Source organism: Hippoglossus stenolepis, chromosome 8 (genome assembly GCF_022539355.2).
Source record: "Hippoglossus stenolepis isolate QCI-W04-F060 chromosome 8, HSTE1.2, whole genome shotgun sequence".
NCBI lineage: Eukaryota > Metazoa > Chordata > Actinopteri > Pleuronectiformes > Pleuronectidae > Hippoglossus > Hippoglossus stenolepis.
This window is the reverse complement of record NC_061490.1, coordinates 15957844-15978596: the sequence shown is the minus strand read 5'-3', so window position 1 is coordinate 15978596 and position 20753 is coordinate 15957844. Positions and strand designations below refer to the sequence as shown.

At 41.2% G+C, this 20753-nt stretch overlaps 3 protein-coding genes across 6 annotated transcripts; 1 reads left to right on the top strand and 2 right to left on the bottom strand.

The window, feature by feature from the left end:
• Nucleotides 1-315: 315 nt before the first annotated feature.
• On the bottom strand, nt 316-5349 carry LOC118113458 (26S proteasome non-ATPase regulatory subunit 4). The gene is made up of 10 exons (XM_035163190.2): nt 5248-5349; nt 4065-4205; nt 3866-3980; nt 3520-3606; nt 3076-3144; nt 2739-2954; nt 1992-2100; nt 1761-1898; nt 1039-1094; nt 316-952 (listed from the first exon to the last, which is right to left on the bottom strand). The coding sequence occupies exons 1-10, from the start codon at nt 5271-5273 to the stop codon at nt 782-784; spliced, it is 1128 nt and encodes a 375-aa protein (XP_035019081.1). The 5' UTR covers nt 5274-5349; the 3' UTR covers nt 316-781.
• A 1063-nt stretch (nt 5350-6412) lies between these two features.
• LOC118113460 (C-reactive protein) lies at nt 6413-7850 on the top strand. Of its 2 annotated transcripts, XM_035163192.1 has the most exons (4): nt 6484-6608; nt 6818-6875; nt 7037-7139; nt 7227-7850. In XM_035163192.1, exons 2-4 carry the CDS (start codon nt 6818-6820, stop codon nt 7738-7740), a joined length of 675 nt encoding a protein of 224 aa, XP_035019083.1. In that variant the 5' UTR covers nt 6484-6608; the 3' UTR covers nt 7741-7850. The 2 variants fall into 2 exon arrangements, with proteins under 2 accessions (XP_035019084.1, XP_035019083.1); XM_035163193.2 differs by lacking the exons at nt 6818-6875; nt 7037-7139 and having other exon boundaries at nt 6413-6608.
• Nucleotides 7851-7938: 88 nt separating this feature from the next.
• On the bottom strand, nt 7939-19467 carry LOC118113453 (phosphatidylinositol 4-phosphate 5-kinase type-1 alpha). Of its 3 annotated transcripts, XM_035163183.2 has the most exons (17): nt 19314-19467; nt 17506-17544; nt 15945-15979; nt 15395-15487; nt 15014-15144; nt 14793-14910; nt 14291-14443; nt 13838-14137; nt 12838-13073; nt 12644-12727; nt 12475-12523; nt 12150-12234; nt 11863-12033; nt 11626-11755; nt 11388-11450; nt 11197-11296; nt 7939-11077 (listed from the first exon to the last, which is right to left on the bottom strand). In XM_035163183.2, the coding sequence occupies exons 1-17, from the start codon at nt 19357-19359 to the stop codon at nt 11075-11077; spliced, it is 1836 nt and encodes a 611-aa protein (XP_035019074.1). In that variant the 5' UTR covers nt 19360-19467; the 3' UTR covers nt 7939-11074. The 3 variants fall into 3 exon arrangements, with proteins under 3 accessions (XP_035019074.1, XP_035019075.1, XP_035019076.1); XM_035163184.2 differs by lacking the exon at nt 17506-17544 and having other exon boundaries at nt 19314-19438; XM_035163185.2 differs by lacking the exons at nt 15395-15487; nt 15945-15979; nt 17506-17544; nt 19314-19467 and adding an exon at nt 15233-15376.
• Between the last annotated feature and the right edge of the window lie 1286 nt (nt 19468-20753).

Sequence of the window (20753 nt, the reverse complement as noted above, 5' to 3'; positions counted from 1 at the left end):
CTTAAGGTAATATTTCTAGTTTACTGTGGTTTACAAATATAAATGAATTCTTGTAAATGTTACTCTCCAGACTATATAGCTGAAAATACAAAAAGAAAAAACTTAAGTATCAGCTGTACATTTTACCATTATCTTTAATTTACTGTTTTGGCTTTAGGTATCACCAAAAGTCTGAAGTAGCCTTTTAAAACTTTTCTCTTGCTGCCAGACTCTGTTTGTAGATTGAAATATTCTGGACATAAATATATTTACTGATGTCACCTATCATTAAGTTAATACACAACTATTGTACTCCAATCTCACTGTGTCCATGTGTATCTCCCTGAATTCACGTTTATTAATTGCGTGAAATCATATAAATCATTATACACTGTTAACAAAAAGTGATTCAAGCATACAAATTCCAATACCACATTCATTATTATTTCGGAAAAGCAGGAGGGAAAAGATCAAACTGTGGCAGCTTTCACAAAAGTAAATTAATTTCAAGAATCACAAAGTTTCACCTTATAAATTTATTAAGAGATGTAATCGGCCCATGCTGCTGAGTAGTTATATTAGAAAAGATTCAAAAGGAAGAATGTGCTTGACACAAATAAATGAAAATCAGAAATCATTTAACCTAAAGTTGAAAAAAGGAAAACATTGTTCACAGTTCACACAGCTACATAAACAAAAGATTTCCTGTGTTGAGGAGAGTAATAATATAACCGTGAATAACACACGCAGTGCAATTCTCAGGTCTGTTTATTCATCATATGTTCAATTCTTCTTCGAGTGTTTATTTCTTTTTCTCCTCGTCTTTCTTGGCGTCGGGTTTAGAGCCAGTCTGGGAAGCCAGAGAACCCATGGCGTTACGGATGGCCTCATTGTTGGGATCGACTCCAGGAAGGTTTTCCAGGACGCTCTGGAGGAACTCTGGATCCTGCATAACATCGTAGTCCTCTTCATCCTAGACACAGATAATAATGTATTGTAACCTTTGCCTTTCAATACCATCAAAATGACAACTGAGAACTGGTAAAGGCTTGTGCTTACCTTCGCCTGACTGGAATCCATGTCAGCTCCCGTGTCCATGTCCTCAGCTCCAAACTCTGCAGAAAAACCAAAAGGAACAGAAATGTTACTTAAGAAGGAAACATGGGGTTGGTGGACGATTGTTGCTGCTGAGCCAAAATTACAAACACAAACATTTAACTGTTTGATCCACTGCTGATTAAAATATAACATTTCGACCACATCTAAAGTCTGAATATTTTTTTTGCGAAAAACAAATAAACGAATTAGGTATGTTACTTTAAGTCACAATAACTAAACCACTGTCTACCACTGACATAGTTATACCATTGTTGTCTCATGCTGCATTCGTAAGATATAATAAACTATGCAAATATTGACTGAAAACTAAAACATGGGATGTGTGTGTGTGGGGGTTTCCAAACTGTCTACTTCCTCTAATGTGACTTGAATATAGTAGATAGTTGCCACAAAAGTAAATAAGGAAGTGTTTCAGTGATGATAAGTATAAAATGCGCAACTATAACTGGAATAAAGAGACAACTGTTCAATCAATTGCAGAAACAGATATTTTCCAGACTTTAAAGAAGTCGCATTATTCGTTTACAAAAATGTATGAAGATCCTGCAGTAAATTGATTTCGTTTGCATTTCATAGTGTTGATTTGATGGACACAGCTTGTATTTAAAGGTCATTCATTCTCTGATGAAGGAAACTCTGAAAATTCTAAATGCATGATTAACCTGCTCCTGGTCCCTGCATAGACATCTGCAGAGCATAGGCAATCTGCTCATCCTCTGTCATGCGGCTGAAGTCTGGTAAAGCAGGTGTGGAGGACTCTGTGTTTGGAACAGACATCTTCAGGAGGGCATCCTCAGACTCTGAAACAAAAAGAAAAATATGCCATGTCAACACACTCATGTTGAAAGCTATAAACCCCATGTCGGGAAATGGGCAAAATCAATTTTTCCTACCATCTGCGACAGGAGAGGAAATGCCAGCTTCAGTAGCTGATGCAACAGCGGCTCTGCGAGCTTCATCCTCCTGCCGCTGTCTCTGCTCCTCCATAGACACCCTCAGAGCCTAGTGCAAAAAAGAAGAGGAAGAAATAAATCTGAATGAATGAAATTGAAGTATAGCATAACTGACATAAATACATACTACAAGTAATTATTATAGGATTTTTCCCTCCAGGACTGTATGATTCTTTTGGGATTGCTGCAGCCTAAAATGCATGATTTCACTTCAGCCAAATCTAAAAGATTACAATTTGTAATATGTAAGCACACCCACCCACCATTAGTGACACAGCGTTTTTACAGTCAGTCCCCTATCGACTGGTTTGTTCTATGACATTTGTCCCCAAAGGTAGCATATGACAGAGACAAGTTTGGTCATGGAAACTGGCCAGCATTAATGTAACTGGCCTTGATTTTACAATATTTCACAGTCAATCAATCAATGACTTTCATTTGTGTGTTTGTATTTATCAGCCAACTGCATCACCGGCTCTTTAGTATCATTTTTGTTTGGTGAATAATGATGTCTCCATCTCCAGTAACAAGAAAGCAAGTTTGACATCAATGTGTTTGGCTTCCAGTTTTGTGTGGGGGACTGCTACGATGGGTGAAAGTTGCAAGGTCACAATGATTTCAAGATGACTATTTGAATACTGCGATTGCAACATCCTGAAGAAATTGACAGTTCCCCTGCTCTCTTACCAAGGCCAGCTCCGGGTCTGCACTGGGATCCACTCCAAACTCAAAGTCACTGGCCCCCAGGCCTAACACTGCACCTCCCTCTCCAGCCAGGATGGGTGAGGAGAGCAGGGCATCAGCCAGACTGGGGCCTGGAGGTACTGTGACCAAGTGGGAGCCTGCACCTTCTTTACCATTCAGTGTGTTGATAAAGGCCGTCAGCTTCTCTGTGTTCATCTCCTGCAAGGAAGAGAAAGAGGGTGGGCGTGTGGAGCACCAAATATTTGTGATAAAATATATAAAATAGCACATATTTAAGAGGTTGTGTGTGTCTGTGTGTTGTGCTTCAATGAAAAAATACCTCCTCTCCAAAGTTAATGATATCCACGTTGACTTTTTCTTTCTTCAGACGCTTCGCCATTTTGACCATCTACAGGAAAAGAGAAAGAGGCATAACTGAAGAGGCACTTTACTCACTGGTTTCTTCATCCTGTGAGGGAGGCCTCTGCCGTCTGCACATTTCCAGTGACAATGTAACGGTATAGTTTGCAGAAATTATTATTAGTAAGTTATGTTAAACTTAAAAACGTTTGCTGCTGAGTTTGTAAATTCTTAATGTAACGCGGGCAGAAGACTCATTGCTTTGGTGTATGTACGTAGCAATGTTCAAGGTGCACTTAGTGTACTCATGTATCCCAATTACTGTCTACCATCACATCCAAATCTTTAAAGAATGATATGAAAGTCTATCTGGAAATACATGACAAGAAATAACATGGAAAACACACCGATTGATTTAACTCACTTCTTTTTCGTTGTCTTCAACTGGGCTTCCAACAAATGCAATAATGCGCATCTTGTGGTTTTTGCCCTGTCTGTGCTTCAATGCCAACTGCAGAAAGAAACATAGTGAATAAAAAGATAAGAACCGTGTGACTTGACAAAATGCACTTGAGTGACAATCAGAAGATTAAACTCTTTTTCACCACAGACCACCATAAATTAGCTATTGGGTTAGATAGGCTTGTTTAGATTTACGGCAGTAACTTTAACTGATCTGTCCACATGTTCCTAAATTTCAGCTTTGTGTTCCTTTTTTCCAGCTCCTCTAGAGGAACTTTCCCACTGTGTAGTGTTAATCACAAACTCACATGTGCCACCCTGATGCCCGTGCAGAAGCTGATGTTTCCTATTGGCTGCACAGCATGCAACTTGGACAGTATTCTCCCCGTGTCTGGAGTCAGTGTGGTCAGCACCTCACAGTTGCTGCACAGAGCCATAACACACTTCTGTTATTAGATTATCATATATTAAATGTCACTACACTGATCCAAACACACTGCCTCTTACTTTGCCATGGTGATGAGGCCCACGTTGTTTTCAGGGTTGCTGCGGGTCTTAGAGTGACACACAATGATAACTGCATCCTGCTGAGCCTGCAGCCTGGTGGGCAGAAAGTCTCCATTTCGCATGTACTCACTGTTGTCCACACTAAGGAGCATAAACAACAAGGTTAATGATCACTTCAGAAAAAACACACACAGATTGGACCAGAACTGTGTGATATGGACAAAAATGATCTGAAGATAAACATTTTCATATCAGTCAATATTGTTGCCCAGCCCTTGATTGGACAAATATTGGTTGTATATCCATATACAATAAATATATTTTTCATCTGTGATTATAAAGAGAAACAATTGGATCATTGAGTCAATTGACAACCGTTTAGAAAACATCATTAGTGGCTGAATAAAGTTATCAAGCAGCAATGTCCAACATTTAATAATATCCACTTCTCAAAAGCAAATATTATCAGCTTTAGGGCGTTTGATACTATTAATAACTATATTTTACATTTAGGGATAATATAATGGGTAATTTCACTATTTCTTTACTGTCTAATGACTGAAAATATAACAAAAACAATGATCTAAACATACAAATGATCAAAAATAAACGATGCAGCCCCAGTGAAAACAATACCACAATGTAAATGAATGTAATAAACCGGCTGTATAGTGCTTGTGATTAAAACAAATTACTGTTATATCAGTGTTTTGTTTTTTTCATAGCTAGAACAACATGACTGAATAAACATGTTACCTCTGGTTTATCATGTTGATCAAGTAAAGGCAACAACAGACCCATCATGTGATGACAGGTTTTGTGAGCTAGCTAATGCTGACCCGTTAAACAAAGGCATTTTGATTCATGGACGATTCCGCTGCAGGTGAGATTCACTGACACAAACAGCACAACCACACCGGTTAACGTGAGTATGGATCTAACGTGATACAATGTCCGGAACGTGCTTGGGGAGCTGTTGGTTAGCTTTGTTCTGGGAGCTACAGCTAGCTGACGTTAGCTAGGTGACTCAGGGGATAGCCCGAGCATCTTCAGTGTAAAAGATATTGTGTAAGCCTGTAAGTGTTGACAGCAGAACAAGCTGCACACTTCCACACTGCCTGTCTCAGGTGGTGTCTCACTGTCAGTCAACTCAGGAACTTTAAACGTGTTTCTGTCTCCTTACCAGACCATGGTACTCTCAAGCCCCATCTTGACGTCCGTGGTCCACTACGTCGACGTGGTGGCTTGTGGGTAATGAAGTCCTTTCTTGTGAAGAGCAAAAGATGAGATATAACGTTATGATTGTCACTATCTGTAAATACCGGTGAGATAAATGTGAACTCCAGCAGTTTGACTTAATCTATGTGTGAGTTAATAACACGTGTTTTTAGCTCTGTGGACTCCACAGCCACAGGATCAGTGGTGTGCACAGACCTTCAAAGGACCAGGGGCAACACGGAAAAAGGGGGCACCCGCTTAGGGCCCTTGACTGCACATGTATCTTGACAATAAATCATCCATGCAGACATTAAAAGATTTAGATTAGATTCGATTTAAAATCACTCCCTACTCACTTTATAGGGAGTTCCAGGTAAACCACTTTTCTATGCCGATAGTGCTAGGGTTGGTTCGGAGTTGGTTCACCTCAATTAAGTTAAATATTATTCAATCCTCTTTTCAGACTACACATCACACAAGGTCAGATTTTTTAAAATGGGCAGTCACAATGTTGTCCTTGATCTTATTGGTCTTGTTGGCCCATGATAATGCCGCCCCCAGACCCTGACATAAGCGGTTCTTTCTTCTAGGCCAGCTATGTGTTGGTGCCAGAGCCGAACTAGTTTTTTCAGAGTCAGTTCTTTGGCTGTCGAAACAAAAAAAAAAAAGGCTCAGCAATAACATATACCACATCCATAGCCTTATTTAAAAAATATATATGACAGTCTGTACTATTCGGCACAGTTAATGATGTAGTAGACCTTTGAGTTAGGGAATAAGCTACAAGTTAATGTGGTACTTTTACTTTTACTTGAGTAAATGTTGTATTTATTAGTGCTTTTACTTAATAAAATGTTTGAATGCTTCCTTCACCACTGAGCGCAATGCATGATGGTGTGTGTTGCTCGGTTAGTGACCGTCAGTTGTACACTACAAGATGCTTTGAGTCCACTATATAGGGTTTACAAAATCTCATGAAACATTTGGACAGCACTACAAAATGGCAAACTCACTATTTAGTGGCCTGCAATGTGAGCAGTGAGTGACTTCGTACACAGTGGATATGTTTGTTCTTCAGGGGCTTGCTCCTTGGGACATTAGGGCAAAGATGATTATGCATTTGTGTCATAAGAATAGAATGTGCCCCTACAGTGCCAATGGGTATCTCATGCTAAAAGAGGACACATTTTTTGTTTGATGTAGCTAAGAATTGGGAAAGAGTCCACAGTCCATCATGATTACAGCAGAGCAATTTAAGCAGCTCAGACAACCCAGACTGGAGCATCCAGGTGATCCACACATAGCCGACACTTGCCAGACCACAAGGTAAAAGATACTCTACAAACCTTGACTCGAATCGTTTATTTAAAATTAGCTGTTATACAAAAAAACATGGTGCTTGGAACCTACACAGGCTCCCAGACTGTGATAGTAAAGTAATTATTGAGCTAAAGTGATTTTTTATGATCATAAAATTACTGCAAAAATTATTTCCTATTTTCAGTGATACTAAAACAGACCCTTTGAACTCTTAGATGGAGAAACTTTTACTTTTGACGGTCCTGATATCAACATGTTTCGCAGAACCCATTGGTAGGTCGACCCTTTTGTTCAGTTAAAGAGCTTTGTTAGCATAAAGCAGCATTTGATTGGTCAAATGTAACCAGAATTCTTCAGTTTATGTTTGGTAACATGGTCAGTATTCTTTCTCACTCTCCTCCTCTGAATCACTGTTCAATTTTCCACCACGGCAGATCTGTTGGGTAAAGTGTTCGTCTTCTCCAAGGAGAGCAACGTTGATCATGTCAAACTCCTCACACCTCAAACCGAGTTCAGCTCTGTGACCGTCTGTCTCAGGTGGTGATATATTAAAGCATGTGTTTTTCGCGGGAATGTATGTAGAACTGTTTCCCTCGGTTTCTTACAGCTGGTTCTTCTCTTCAGGTTCCTCACAGATGTCAAAAGGAACTACGGCCTCTTCTCTTTGTCTACAGCAGCGCACAACAATGACTTTGTGCTCTATAAGATCAATTCAGAGGACGTGATCAGGATACACGCCCGGGATGGCGGCACAGACTTCCTGTCGCTGTCATTTCCTCCAAACACGTGGCACTCCATGTGTGCTACATGGCGCTCTGATAATGGCTTGGCTCAGCTGTGGGTGGACGGCGTGCCAACCATCAAGAGATTCATCAAATCTGGACAGCCCATCAGAGGAAAGCCCAGCACCATCCTGGGTCAAGAACAAGACAGCTATGGTGGGGGCTTTGACGCAGGTCAATCTTTTATTGGTATGATTTCTAAAGTCCACATGTGGAACTACGTCGTCTCTGACTCTGAGATAAAACGCTATATGAAAGACAGATCCTTCACCCCAGGCAATGTGTTCAACTGGAGGGCCCTGGATTATGTAATCTCAGGGAAGGTTTATGTGGAAGATGACCCAGAAAGTGTGTAACATGGTGTAAAATAGTGAATGAATCGCTAGTCAGCACATTTGTTGCAACATCCACTATCATGTGAATAATTTGTTCTGTCGATTATTAAAATCTTTCTAGTTACTTAAAATTGTGGTTGTATTCCTTGTTGTACTCACAAAACTCCTGATAACAGGTAATTAGACAACACTTCTGAATGAGGGGGATCAAAACCAAGATTTAGAAAATATGTTTAATCTTTTAAAATCCGACATGAAAACATCACCACCACATAACTGAAACATGGCAGGGCGGGGGGGACAGGCAGCACATGTTGCATGAGAAGGCATTTCCGTGACTCCTATATGTACATATACACATTTTATACACAGTAGAAATATAGTAATTGAAGCATATAGGACAACCAGCAACGTTGGCTCGTGAGCCACGTGAAACATTCATGTAGAAAAATGCATGGGAGCTGAACGACCCAGAATCATCATGGAGAGAATATATCTATCATATCACAATCTAAACATGAAATATAAAAAGTCAAATTGTCAAATCGTCCCCCTTCACAGGCAACACACGCTATAAAGTTTTAGACATCCTTCTGTCAGTTTACAGTATACGTACAATCGTCTACATAACACAACTTTGTCATTTCAGCCTACAACCAGCGATCATATTAATAAATACACTTCTTAGAGCTGAGAGGTGGCAGATTGTGGTTCATATTGCATTGCTTCAAATATTTTGTAGTGTCAATGCTGAGTGCCCTTTAAGCACCGGAGGATGACGTTTGTCTTGTGCCACTGGAGTAGTACATTAAAACTGCGCCACAAGTGGTCTGCATCCAGCAATTACACAGTACCACCCATTAAAAAAAAAATTTACAACATAAAGCATCAAAAGTCAAGCAGCCACAAAATATAATCTGATTTTTTTTTTAAATAAGATTTTTCAGGGGAGTGTTTTTCTTTGGCGGCGGTTTGACTCTCAACCGACTAAATACAACTTTGAACTGATCTGTTTTGAGGAAATCAGCATTTTACATTTCGGTATAATATCAGAACTAATCAATTTCAAGTACATTCGCCTAACTACACAAAGGGTGGTAAATAATGGGTTCTAAGATCTACCACGACTGCAGCAAATTGAACTTCTCACAGGATTTCACAGGAATGTGGAGTTACCTCTTGAAATGTTTCAGGCCAAAGTTAAAATAATTTTTTGAGAAAGAAAAATAAATCTTCAGGGTCCAGGTTTATGTCAGAAACAGCTGATCAGACATAAAATCATTGATCAAAAAAATTAAAATTAAAATAAAAACACATCCAGTTTAATAATAGATTCAAAACACAGGTCAACCCAGTGTTATTACCATATAAAACATATCAGTTCAGGAGTGTCTTATTTATTCGTCATGTCATCTGTACTGGATCCTGAACATTCACAGGAACTCCCTACTCTTTTCTTTGGTGCCGTGGCTGGCTTATAATACAAAAGTCTTCTGAATCCTCAACTGTGCATCAAGGAGTCATTTTCCTTCTTTCTATGTTCATAGCTCACATTTCCTCCCTCTCTGCTGCACAGACAACATGTGCTTAACGGACATGAAGAGAAATTCATAAAATTAGATCATGTCTAAGATTTGTCTAAGTTCTGCTACGATTCAAATCTTTGAATCGGAAGTTACTTCTGGGGTAGAAAGTTTTCCGCAACATCTGGGGCTTGTTTAGTGCTCTAAACAATAAGATAGACACTTTGTGAAAATCCAGCTTAATTATGAACTGCCAAGTTAAAGGTTGAGTAAGACCACATACAAAAAAACTGTTTTACACATGATTGGTAATATTGGTCCGAGTGTGGATGTGGCCGTGTGTCATTTCTGTAACCAGCAGAAACGAATGAGACACAGATCTGTTCTGTCTGATGCCAGAAGAGTGACGGAACACTCAACATGGATGTCACCAAAAGGGATTGTACTAGTGTTTGCATTAAAATATGAAATTCCTTTTAAACCCTGACAACTGATGAGTTGGTCCAGACATACAAATGGCAGTTTGATGACGTCAGCTGTAGTGATAAGGCAGGTTTCTCTGAACAACTACGACACGAACCTTTGAAAATGTCAGTTATACATCACGTTAGGGGCGGGACAAACATGTAAAGGCACACACATGACAGATAGTAGCTTGGATGTTACTGTTCTATTAACTTAATACCATTTGACAGCATCTACTGTTCAGCAGCGCTGTCGACACCTCATCTTTCCATGTTCATTTATACTCCAGCACATATGGTCACATCAGAGGGGGGGATTTTCAGGGTTGTAATTATGTGATCTGCCATGTTAATAAGACACATTCTATGAAATTAGAAAGAAAAAAAAATGTTAATGTACATTCAGCAACGGCAAGATCTGGTTGGACCTTTGCAGCACCACCGTGGCTTCCAGCAGAATATCTGATCACAAACCGTGAAACTATATTACCGTAGGGGTCAGCGTTTCAAAAGTCTGACTTCAAACAAATACTGTACATCCACAATCAGCAAAAAAAAAAGAAATGCATACTTGATTGCAGAGTTGACAGCAGCAAGTGTTGATTTGAACAATGAGCACTGATAGCTCAGATTTCCCCCCTGAACATGAGGCATGCCGAGGGGAAATGGACATGCGCTAATAGGAACACAAGAGCGTGAGCCGCAGAAATGTGAACCCATTTAGACTGTGCATGAACACAGGAAAATGCTCGCTCCTATAAACGCAGGCTATGCCCTTCATGTGCTCTGTAAGTGTGTATTCCTGCTGAAAGGCTGTCTGTGCCCACTCACATCTTTTCATGCTGTGAAAAATGGGCACAAACAACAGACTCTTCTGGAGAATTTGACTGCCTTCACCATCCACTGGTGACAAGGGGCTTTTTCATTATATACAAGTAAATCTTTTTATTCTATGTTTACCTTGCAGCAGACTGTCATGTTGCAAAGATGAAGGAGAACCCCTGCCAAAGCTATTTATAAGCTTCCAATTCAGGGTCCTTTATTTTTTCCCAAAGCTGTTAATAAAGGCAATGGGGCAAGTGTGGAAATAGTGTACACACAGCGACTTTGTTGATGGCGGGGAAAGTCTCAGGCCCTACCGCACACTGGCTCCTCATTGTTCCCGTCCTTGCTTTAAACACCGCTGTGACCTCCCCTGCACCTCCAAGCATCATCCAATGACCCCTGTATATACTGTACGTATGGGTGAGACAACATCACCGGTGCAACGGAGGGTCTGCTTTGGATGCGTGTTCTCTTCATCCTTACTTCCACCCACTCTGACCAGGCCAGAAACGCCTCATTCTAGGATTGCACCGTGTCGTTTTTTTACTGTGAAGATAGAAGCAATACAAAGATTATGATAGGAAATGTGCGGCTACTACTGACAGACGGCAAAATAAAATTATAAATAAATTCAATCCGATTTATGTATCATTGTTTATACTTACAAAACAGATGTTTGTCTCGGGGATGATGTCTGATAGTGAAACTACATCTTCATTTCCAGAGAGGTTGCCAGAATTATCTGCAGCCTCTTCTTCGCCAAAACTGACGCAGGAAAAAAATGGTTAGTGAGACACAACCTCAAACACAAGTGAGAAAAATGCTGTTCTTCCTTTTCTTTGACTGCATTCTGTACCTGTGGTTAGCACCCTGGTCATGGTCTGTGTTTGCGGATTTGTGCACTTCCACTCCAACAGAACTGCAGAGAAACATCAGAGCAAAAAGATAATAACAAGATGGAAGAACAAAGGTAATAAATTACATGTGGGAACTTTAATGTATTTATTTTTGCCATGGATTTTGTGAAGCACTTTGTAAGCTTGTTTAGATAAGTGCTATACAAATAAAGTTATTATTATTATTGTCATCTTTACCGCAGGGGAGGAGAGGTGGAGGCGACTCCTGTGCTGCCTAGTGATGAGGTGGAGAGGTTGGCCTCACTATCAGCAGGGTTGTCTAGTGGAGGGGTCCTCAGAACAAGATCAGATCTGCCCGACAGCACGCCTGAGAACATTTTTATCATAGTTTTCAACACCAGTATATCCAGTGTGAGCGCAGCTATGAGCTAAATAATAGAATGCAGACAATTTTCGTTATGCCTCAGCTCTTACCACTGTCAGCTTCTGACTCTGTGCTTTTGAAGTGGCTGTGGTACATCAGTCTGGAGTCGATAGACATCTGCCCTGCTGTGCTGGAGAGCGGGGTGGGAGCTCCGAGGGTGGGGGCCCTCCTAAGACCTCCCTGACCTCCACCACGACTCTTCTTAGATGGTGATGGTCTTACTAAAGAAGACAGAGAGCATTAAGGTGGATAGGCAAAGACACCAAGATTGTTATATTAGAATTAATTTCTAAAATGTCAATTAATCGGGACATTAAGCACACAAATGCATACTTACGTGGAATTTTCTTAAACACTGTGCTGCACATGAACTGCTGGAAACGCTCTGCATAGAAGCCAGGTCTGTGAACTGAAACTGTGTCCTGAAGTAGTGAAAAAGCAACACAGCCATTAGAACCTGACACACACGCTAACATTTTTAAGTTTACATGCAATCACAACAGCAGCGATCATTGCTTTTCATTTGGTTTTGAACAGTCTTCAGCAAGCTTTTATGTCAACACTATTTATATCAATTAATCCTTCTACTCTGACCCACTGTGCTCAATTCGTCTGCTTATTGATCTGTTCTTTCATAGAACATTTGGTGTGTATTCTCTTACCCCGTCATGGACCAAAGCCTTCCAGGAGTGTTCCAACCTCTTAATGAACCTGAATAAGAAGAGAAAAGAAAACCATTCACTGCGAGTTATGTAAATCGGCAATGTAGGTGGAAGGCTTGCTCATGAATGAAGAACAAATGTTTAAGCGAGGAAATGATTTGACACTGACCTATAGGACTGGAGAATGTCGATGATGCCGATGTAGATGAGCAACCTCTCTCCTTTATTGTTACGAGCTGGAATACCACCCATGCTGGAAGAACAAGGCCAGAGAAGAAACAAGATTTAAATCAATGGTCCAGTGCCAGTCACAGATGACAAACCACATAAAAAGCTTGTGATGAGCTCAGCTACATGACTCACTGGTCTTCTGAATCTAAAGCTCCCTTCCCTCGAGCCTCCCCCTGGATGGACTCCATGGCTGTACAGTACAGACTCTTCTGGGCTTGCGGCCGGCGCTGGTCTGGAGTCACAGCTCCCTCTGACCCACCACTGTCCCCCGAATAGCCCCCGCTGCGCTCTCGCTCTCGACTGGCCTGGTCCATGTTGTGGATGCCCACCAGCAGACTGTAATCCATGATCTTGAAACTCTGTAATAGCTAAATGAAACATACAGCGACACGACCATCAATTAGGGCAAGTACAGTACACACATTGTATCATGGGCACAATCAAACAATCACAGACACTCAAGCATCTCAGCATCAGAATTGGAAAGGACAGTAACACCCTCAAACAGGAGCATGTACACTATACTCTCTAATTTAATCGTTAAAAAAAGAAGAACACATTTTCACACTAATATTAATGTTACATTCAGTGGTTTAATTATATTGGTAGATTTTTGTATCATGTGACTTGATGGTCTGTATTGAGCACGTTATTTACTGGGTTGAGGAAATTTGCAGCATACAAATTGTGATGTCTTCCTTGGTTGCACACTAGAAGATGTCATCGGGTTCTGAGTGTCTGTACAACATATTAATCCTAGATCCATAGCTCAACACACATTGTTTTACAGTTTCAAACTTTTCCTCCGGAGAAATTAATTATGAACAGTTTTAGACGAGCTTTACGTTTTTTAATGCATCTTAATTGACAATGTCAGAAATTGGTTCAGAAAACATTTAAACTGTGAAATAATATGGCGAACTATTGAACTAAGCTTTATATTTTGTCCAGACATACAGAACAAGATGACGACATCTAGCTTCCAGGACATCTAGGAATTTGAATACGCTTGTATATTGTAACTGCATACATAAGTGTCACGTATTTCAATGTGTGCCCAGAGGCTTGAGTGAACAACACTTGAATAACTCCTAACACGGGGTTAGGGTTAGTAAGTCTCTCTGTGACTCACCAAGCAGTCCCTCTGTATAGTCTTGCACAGAGCATTGTAGTTGTCCGATTCCAGCAGCAGACCGTCGGGCAAGTCCTGGATAAAGTCCAGGTCTTTGTAAGTGGGAACAGCCTTTTCTCTCTCCTTAGGAGAGGCTCGTCTCTTGTAGGTGGAGCCCTTCATGTCGTATTTGAGGTGCATGGGAATTATCCGAGGGAGAAGATTGTTCATCACTACCATACGGATGTTCTTGCCCCCGCGCTGAACGCAGTACAGTCCATAGAACTTGGGCAGCAGGGTGCGCTTGTTTTGGTTTATATTCTAGAAGGGAGCAGGAAAATGGACAAAGAGATTTGAGATTTGACATGCTTGAACTGGAAAGGAACTCTTGCTCCTACTCATTTAAGCCTCCTACTCTCATATAGTTATTGCAATAACAATCATTCATACTGGAAACACTCAATCCAGGCTCACCATGAAGTATCCAGGCAGGAGTTTCTGGAGGAACTCAGCCTCTTTGTGCTGAACGGCCTTGATGATGAACTCATCATCACTAGAGACGTAGAAGATTGATCCACTGGCTCCGGGATTCGACAGCTCGATCAGTGGCTCGTTACACAGAGAATACTTCAAGAGGAAGAGGAGTCAGCGTTAATGTCCATTCAAAACATGGCTGCATATCCAGAACTCTAATTTAACTACATCAGTGACTCTTAAACCCCCAAGTGGTTGTCAAGTGCTTGTCAAGAGGTTGACACAGGAGAGGTGCTAAAAAAAGACACATATGCAAAATAAAGGCCTTTTTGGGAATGAGTGCATATAATAGTTGCATAATGATGGTGCTTCTAGGCCACTGATTTCTGAATGCACAGTAACTTTATTGAAGTTGTTTGACTACATATATTTCAATTTAGGCTGACAAAAGCCAAAACACTTTTCATAAACCTGGATGTGTGTGTTTGGTGTAAGTACTGACCAGATAGTCATCTGGCCGAATGCCAAACAGTTCTCTGAAGTAACGAAAGGCAATAGGAGCGTAGGTCTTAAAGCGAAAGTCACTGTAGTGATGAGCGGGTGTCAGGTTACTGCCTTCACTGAAAAATATGAGAGACAGAGCAAAAGACAGGGGGGGGGGGGCCATCACATTACATGAAACAAAAAGATCACAATGTTTATTCAAGGACTTCTGCTACAAACCTGGGGAAAAAGATGCTTTCGACCACCACAAAGTCCTGCATTAGAACATCCCTCTCTGCTTTTTGACTTAGACTGCCAATAGTGTGAGCAATACCCAGTTGGATTGCACCTTTCAGGGCAGATGACGTGGTCTAGAAAGGTTGGAGAGGAAGAGAGAGAGAGAGTTAGCACTGGAACCAACAACATTTTGCTCCCAGTGATTTCTGCTGTTTTACTCACTATTTCTGGGCGTCTAGTGGGAGGAATTTCAAAACTAATTTTAGAACATTTACACCAAACACATGGGCGTGCACACTGGTTCTTTTTTCCACTTTTCACCTCTGCTGCTCTGTGCTGAGGGTGTCAACAAACCCGTGTCACTGACCCCCATCCACCCCTAACCTTTTTATAGGTCGTCTCTCCTGTGGAGGTCTCGACGCCCCGGTGTCCAATGGTCTTCTTCATACTCTGAGTTGTGCTAGAAGAGCCAGGCACCTGAGGAGGGGGAAACATTTAAATATGTTTATGTAAATAGTGTGTGTGTGTGTGTGTGTGTGTGTGTGTTGGGCTCAACATTGTAATGATTGTAAGCCCAACCCTAGTTACAGTAACAACGTTTGGGAGTTTATTGCTTCATTGTTGACTCATTTTGCTACTGACACTATACAAACTCTGCAAGAAAAAACTGCCACGCACATGATTTTTTCATGTATTTATTCACCTGTTATCACTGCGGCAGTAAAGGCCAGTCTCTTACTTGCAGGAAACATTTTAAGCTTTCAGTGCCAGACATCCCAGACTGATGACGGCAGCATGAACGCAAGCGTTAACTCTGTAAACCTGTTCCGCTTACCTCCACGGAGTTGACTGGATAAACATTTACATAACTTGGGGCTATGCATAATGCAGAAGTGTTTTGTCAATTCAGTGAGGCAGTTTTTGATGTCCTTACCTCTGAAGAGGCCATTTTTCGGAGGCTGCTGGTCCCTAAAACAGAAAAACAAGTTAATTTAGGATTTTACGACATGAGAGACAATGACTGTTGAGAGCCTACAAGGAAAAATAAAAAAGACTTATGAAACTGATAGCTCCCTTGTTCAGACTCCACTTCACGAAACCCATATCAGCCTGTGGAGGCAGCGTAAATATGATGCTTGAAATCATTTTAAATGCTTTGAGTTGGCAGCTTTCAACATGGAAGAATTTGTTAATGACTGTTTGAGAAACGTTCTGCTGGATAATTAGTCCGGCTATTTCCAGCATTGGCTGACAGGACTATAAAGTCAGTGATGAGCCCAGATCTAAATGTGGCCACAGTTTCTAACTGCTGCCGCTGATACCTCCAGCTCTCAGTGAACTGGAACTACTTGTCCCATGAGCTGGATGCTCCAGATTCATTTGGTCCCGAAGGATGTGAGTCGACAATCACCTCCTTATTTCAAAAGATTGTATGAGTTCTAGTTTATTTTCCGTCACAGCCTACTTTGTGTGTCATAGTAACTTTGCTTTTATCCCCCCCAATTAAATCTAAAATGCTAATATTCAGACGGACACAAGAGCCTGACCCATATGTCAATTGGCCGATTATGAGCCGTTTACAGAGATATTGGTATATGCTTATGTTTGCAGATATGGGACAAGATGAAAACTATACAATATAGATATTTACATTTATGTTTCCATTTAACATAGAGAATTTTTTTTTCTTAATTCAAGTTCGAGATATTTGGTTGTATTTGTTTTTCCTCTTATTTATAGTTATTAATGATAAAGTTTATGTTTAAACTGTACAATATCAAGCCTAAATTACATTTCTTTGTCATAAAGGTTTGATAACGACAACTTAAGAATCATTTCCATATATCAGCCAATATTTATACGTATTGGAGATTAATATCGGTATCAGCTTTTGGCCCCCCTCATGCTATCACCGTGTGTGTAAAATGTACTGGCCTGAAACCCAAAGATAAGAAGTTAAACTGAAAAAACATCCCCCAGATACATGGTGTTTGCTCCTGAAGAGCAGAACAAAAACAGCTGCGATAAAAGAAATAGTCAAGATGACTTCCCCCTGTCCTTACATAAACCTGCTGTTTAAACCGTCTATCGCCCACTCTGCAAGCACCTCCAGCTCGTAACCAATGGCAACATCCACTTGAATGCTGCAGTGCCACAGGTCAACATACATACAAAAAGATGCTGTTAGGAAGATTATACACCTGTAGTAGCAATACCGTGTGAGCTCTTCGCCCCCAGCAGATCCAATTCACGCGATGAGCAATAAGTGGACATCTCGACCCAAGAAAGGTGGGAGTGTTAATATCACTGAATACAATGCATCTCTACTGAGTAAGCAGGGACACACTGCAACCCTGCGGGAAACTGTGAGCTGCATTCTGCCCACATTCCCTCCCATTACGTAAAAAGAATTGACACACTATATCATCACAACTCATGCAGTGTCTGCAGTTCGACACACACACAGAAACACTCAGGCACACCCATGCGAGTACCTCGCTGTAATGCTCTTCTCCAGAACTGCGTCCTAATATCTGTGGAGCAGGACAGGGTCAGCCTAAATGGCTTAACCTAGTAAATAAGCAACACTGGACACATTTAAATCATGCCTGTATATAAGAGGGAGAAAATATACTATAACCAGTGCTGAAATGAGAAAAAACTATCACATGAAAAACTGTCTTTGGGTTTTGGACTAATAGACGGAAAAAAGTAATTTGAAGACTTTACAAAAATAACTGGCAGGATAATCATTAGTTAAAATAATCTCCTATAGTGGTTATAGATTCATCACATTGCAATTTTGCTGAAAAGTCAAAGCAGAAGCAGACACTAACACATTGTGCAGCAGATTCGAGGTTGGAATTAGACTAACCTAATTACTTAACAATGACTTCAGCTTGTCTGTGGCAGACCCAAAGACAAGAGACAAACCATCTGTTCGTCCATGTATACAAAATAACTCCCTGCCAGCCTTGTTCACATGTCCCCTGCAGGCTGGTAAAAAATATGGGACATGCGCATTCTCTTAAAATCATTTATGAAGACTCCATAAATACACTGGTTCTCAGCCGGATTAGGAAACAAGGCCAATCAGTAGCTAATACAGGAAACCATATTATGTTACCGTCACAAGTGTGAGTGTTTTGACAGAAAGCTGCGTCTTGTATTTGTACATTTCCAGGCTCTCAGCCATGTGGGAGCCACAGGAGAGCTCGGGAAGCCACTATTTTTATTCACTGATTCAGACTGGGTGGCTACCAGGGGGTGAAGAGAGACTCCTATACACACAGAGAAGCAAACAACTGACGCACAACTAAATGGATCACAAAGATGAAACTCTATCGTCAAGGTCCTGCCCTCAGAAAATAAAACACCCCTGTAAACACATGAGCATCACAACGTCTGTCTGTCTGTGTGTGGGCACTGAGAAACAGAGCTAAGTGCAGCTCATGAGCAATTCACCAAGCATGGACGTGACATTAGAGATCCCAGACCAGCCCTTCATCACAGGACCACAGAAGACTGTCCCTTAACTAGAGAAGCATGATCCGCCCGTGTCATCGCTTAAAACAATGTAGGCGACCAATAGGATCGATGTGTGTTTTGGAAAATGCATCACATCCACTGTGAAACTGTGGGGAGTGAAATGTTGACGATACCAAATGGAAATATCCAGTTAGCTTTTGTTTTTTCTACCAGAAATCAGGACAGACAGACGGAGGGAGATCAGGGGTGTCACGGCCGAGGAGGACGGGGGAATAACGGGGTGGTACCGTTAACTTCTCCCAGACGAACACAACCGTTCAAACCAGCAACAAAACACGTCCCGTTCATTTTCTCAACAATAGTTTCCTTAATAGTTTCATTAAGTCATTAATGTGACTTCAACCTCGTGCCTTAGTCTCCCAGTTTATTCATCCTCACAGAATAAAACACCGTTAACCAAATAACCGGCTTGACAACAAAACACTACTGAATCAACGCGGTCCGGGGACATACTTCGTTGCTTGTTATCAGCATCAACAATGACACGTTTCTTAGAAAAGCTGTGTGTGACTAAAGACAACAATTAAGGTTGATTCACAAGGCAGCTAAACAAGCTAGTCCCCTGCTCTGTTCATTTGTTAGGGTGAAAGCCTCGATGCTAGCTAGCGGGCTAACAGGCTAACCCGGGACGCGACGCAGCCAACGGCACCGCATCGCACCATTTTTTTTGTTTTAATCGCCACTAAACGTGAAACCGATCTGTTGGGATGTAGGTGTGAGGAGAGCGGAGGGAGGAGATGGACACGGTGGGTACCTGTCGGGGCTGTGGGTCCAGGGTCCGCCGTCCCAGCAGTCGCCATTATGGCAGTAAGGGCAAGCTCAAATCGTGGCAGCGGTAGCTCGTACAGGCACTTCCGGTGTCAACAGAAACTGCCACTGTTGTGTTAAGGCAGCTGCCTCGGATGCCACACTGTTTGGAGTCAGCTGCCTTTGACCCTACACTGTTTGGAGGAAGCTGCCTCTGTGGTCACACTGTTTGGAGGCAGCTACCTTTGTTTCCAGGCAGCTGTTTAGAGTCTAAACTTTAGACTCGCAACAGTCTAGACAGTGTTGCAACAGAGGCAGATGCCTCCAAACAAAGGTGGGAGCTGCCGCGACAGGTGTCCGATGCAGCCTGGCAGCAGTGTGATTTCAAGCTTCAGTTCAATGACACAAAACATAGGCGAAGCAATAACAGCAGTTAAGCAGAATCGGTACAAATATGACATAGAAGTCAGCCATATACACGAGCATGTTTCACTATACAAGTGGAGAAATACAGATCAATTGGTCTTGGTGCTCAGAACAGTAACACACTTATAAACATTCATAAACTACGTATAAGTCTCAGGGAACAAGTCACAAACAGCGGCAGTTGCCCTCAAACAGGGCGGCAGCAGTGGCAGCTGCCCCCAAACAGCTGTGGCAACTGACATCAGACACTGCTTCGACTGTCTGACTCTGCCGTCGCAGCAGCGCCCCCACCGGAGCGAGGGGGAACAGTTTCAGTTTCGGTTTAACGCATGGTTTACATCAAGTTTTAAAATATACAACATAAACATTTTTCCAGTATCTTTGAATACGTCATTTATATTAGATATTAATTATTCAATATTGCATTTTAAATAATCGTATTGATAACGTTACCCAAAGGGTTGGATTCTGATTTAAAGCTGGGCAACACATCAACTATCTATAACTACTGTAATGTAATTTACATAAATTGCAATATAACAAAGGCGCAGAATTCATCAATATATTGTTGAGGCATTGTGTATGAGCACAGTGAGAAGGTATAACACACAACTGATCCACCTTAGATTTGTAAAATGAAGAGTTTAAATACACAACCTTCGCTCAGGAGCAAAAATCTGTCTTTACAATTAAAAGAAATAACAGTGTGACATTTATCATGATAATTAAATCGATATCGCCTGATTTATTTAGGTATTGACTTGAGTGATTTGTAGGTAGACGAGGAGAGATGCCACGTTCTTTCAAATTGAACCATCCGCGTTTAATATTTTATTTCTGATTATTTCTGATATTGTTTTGTATAGATTGTCTTCTTATTATATTCAATGTAAGCCTGTGTTATTATTATGGCTCTTTGAATGGTTTGCTACTGTTACTGAATGTGAACAGCAGGGAGCAGCAGTGTCAACCAAATATTTAACCTCCCTGTCCACACAATGAATTCTGGGAAGATTTAGAA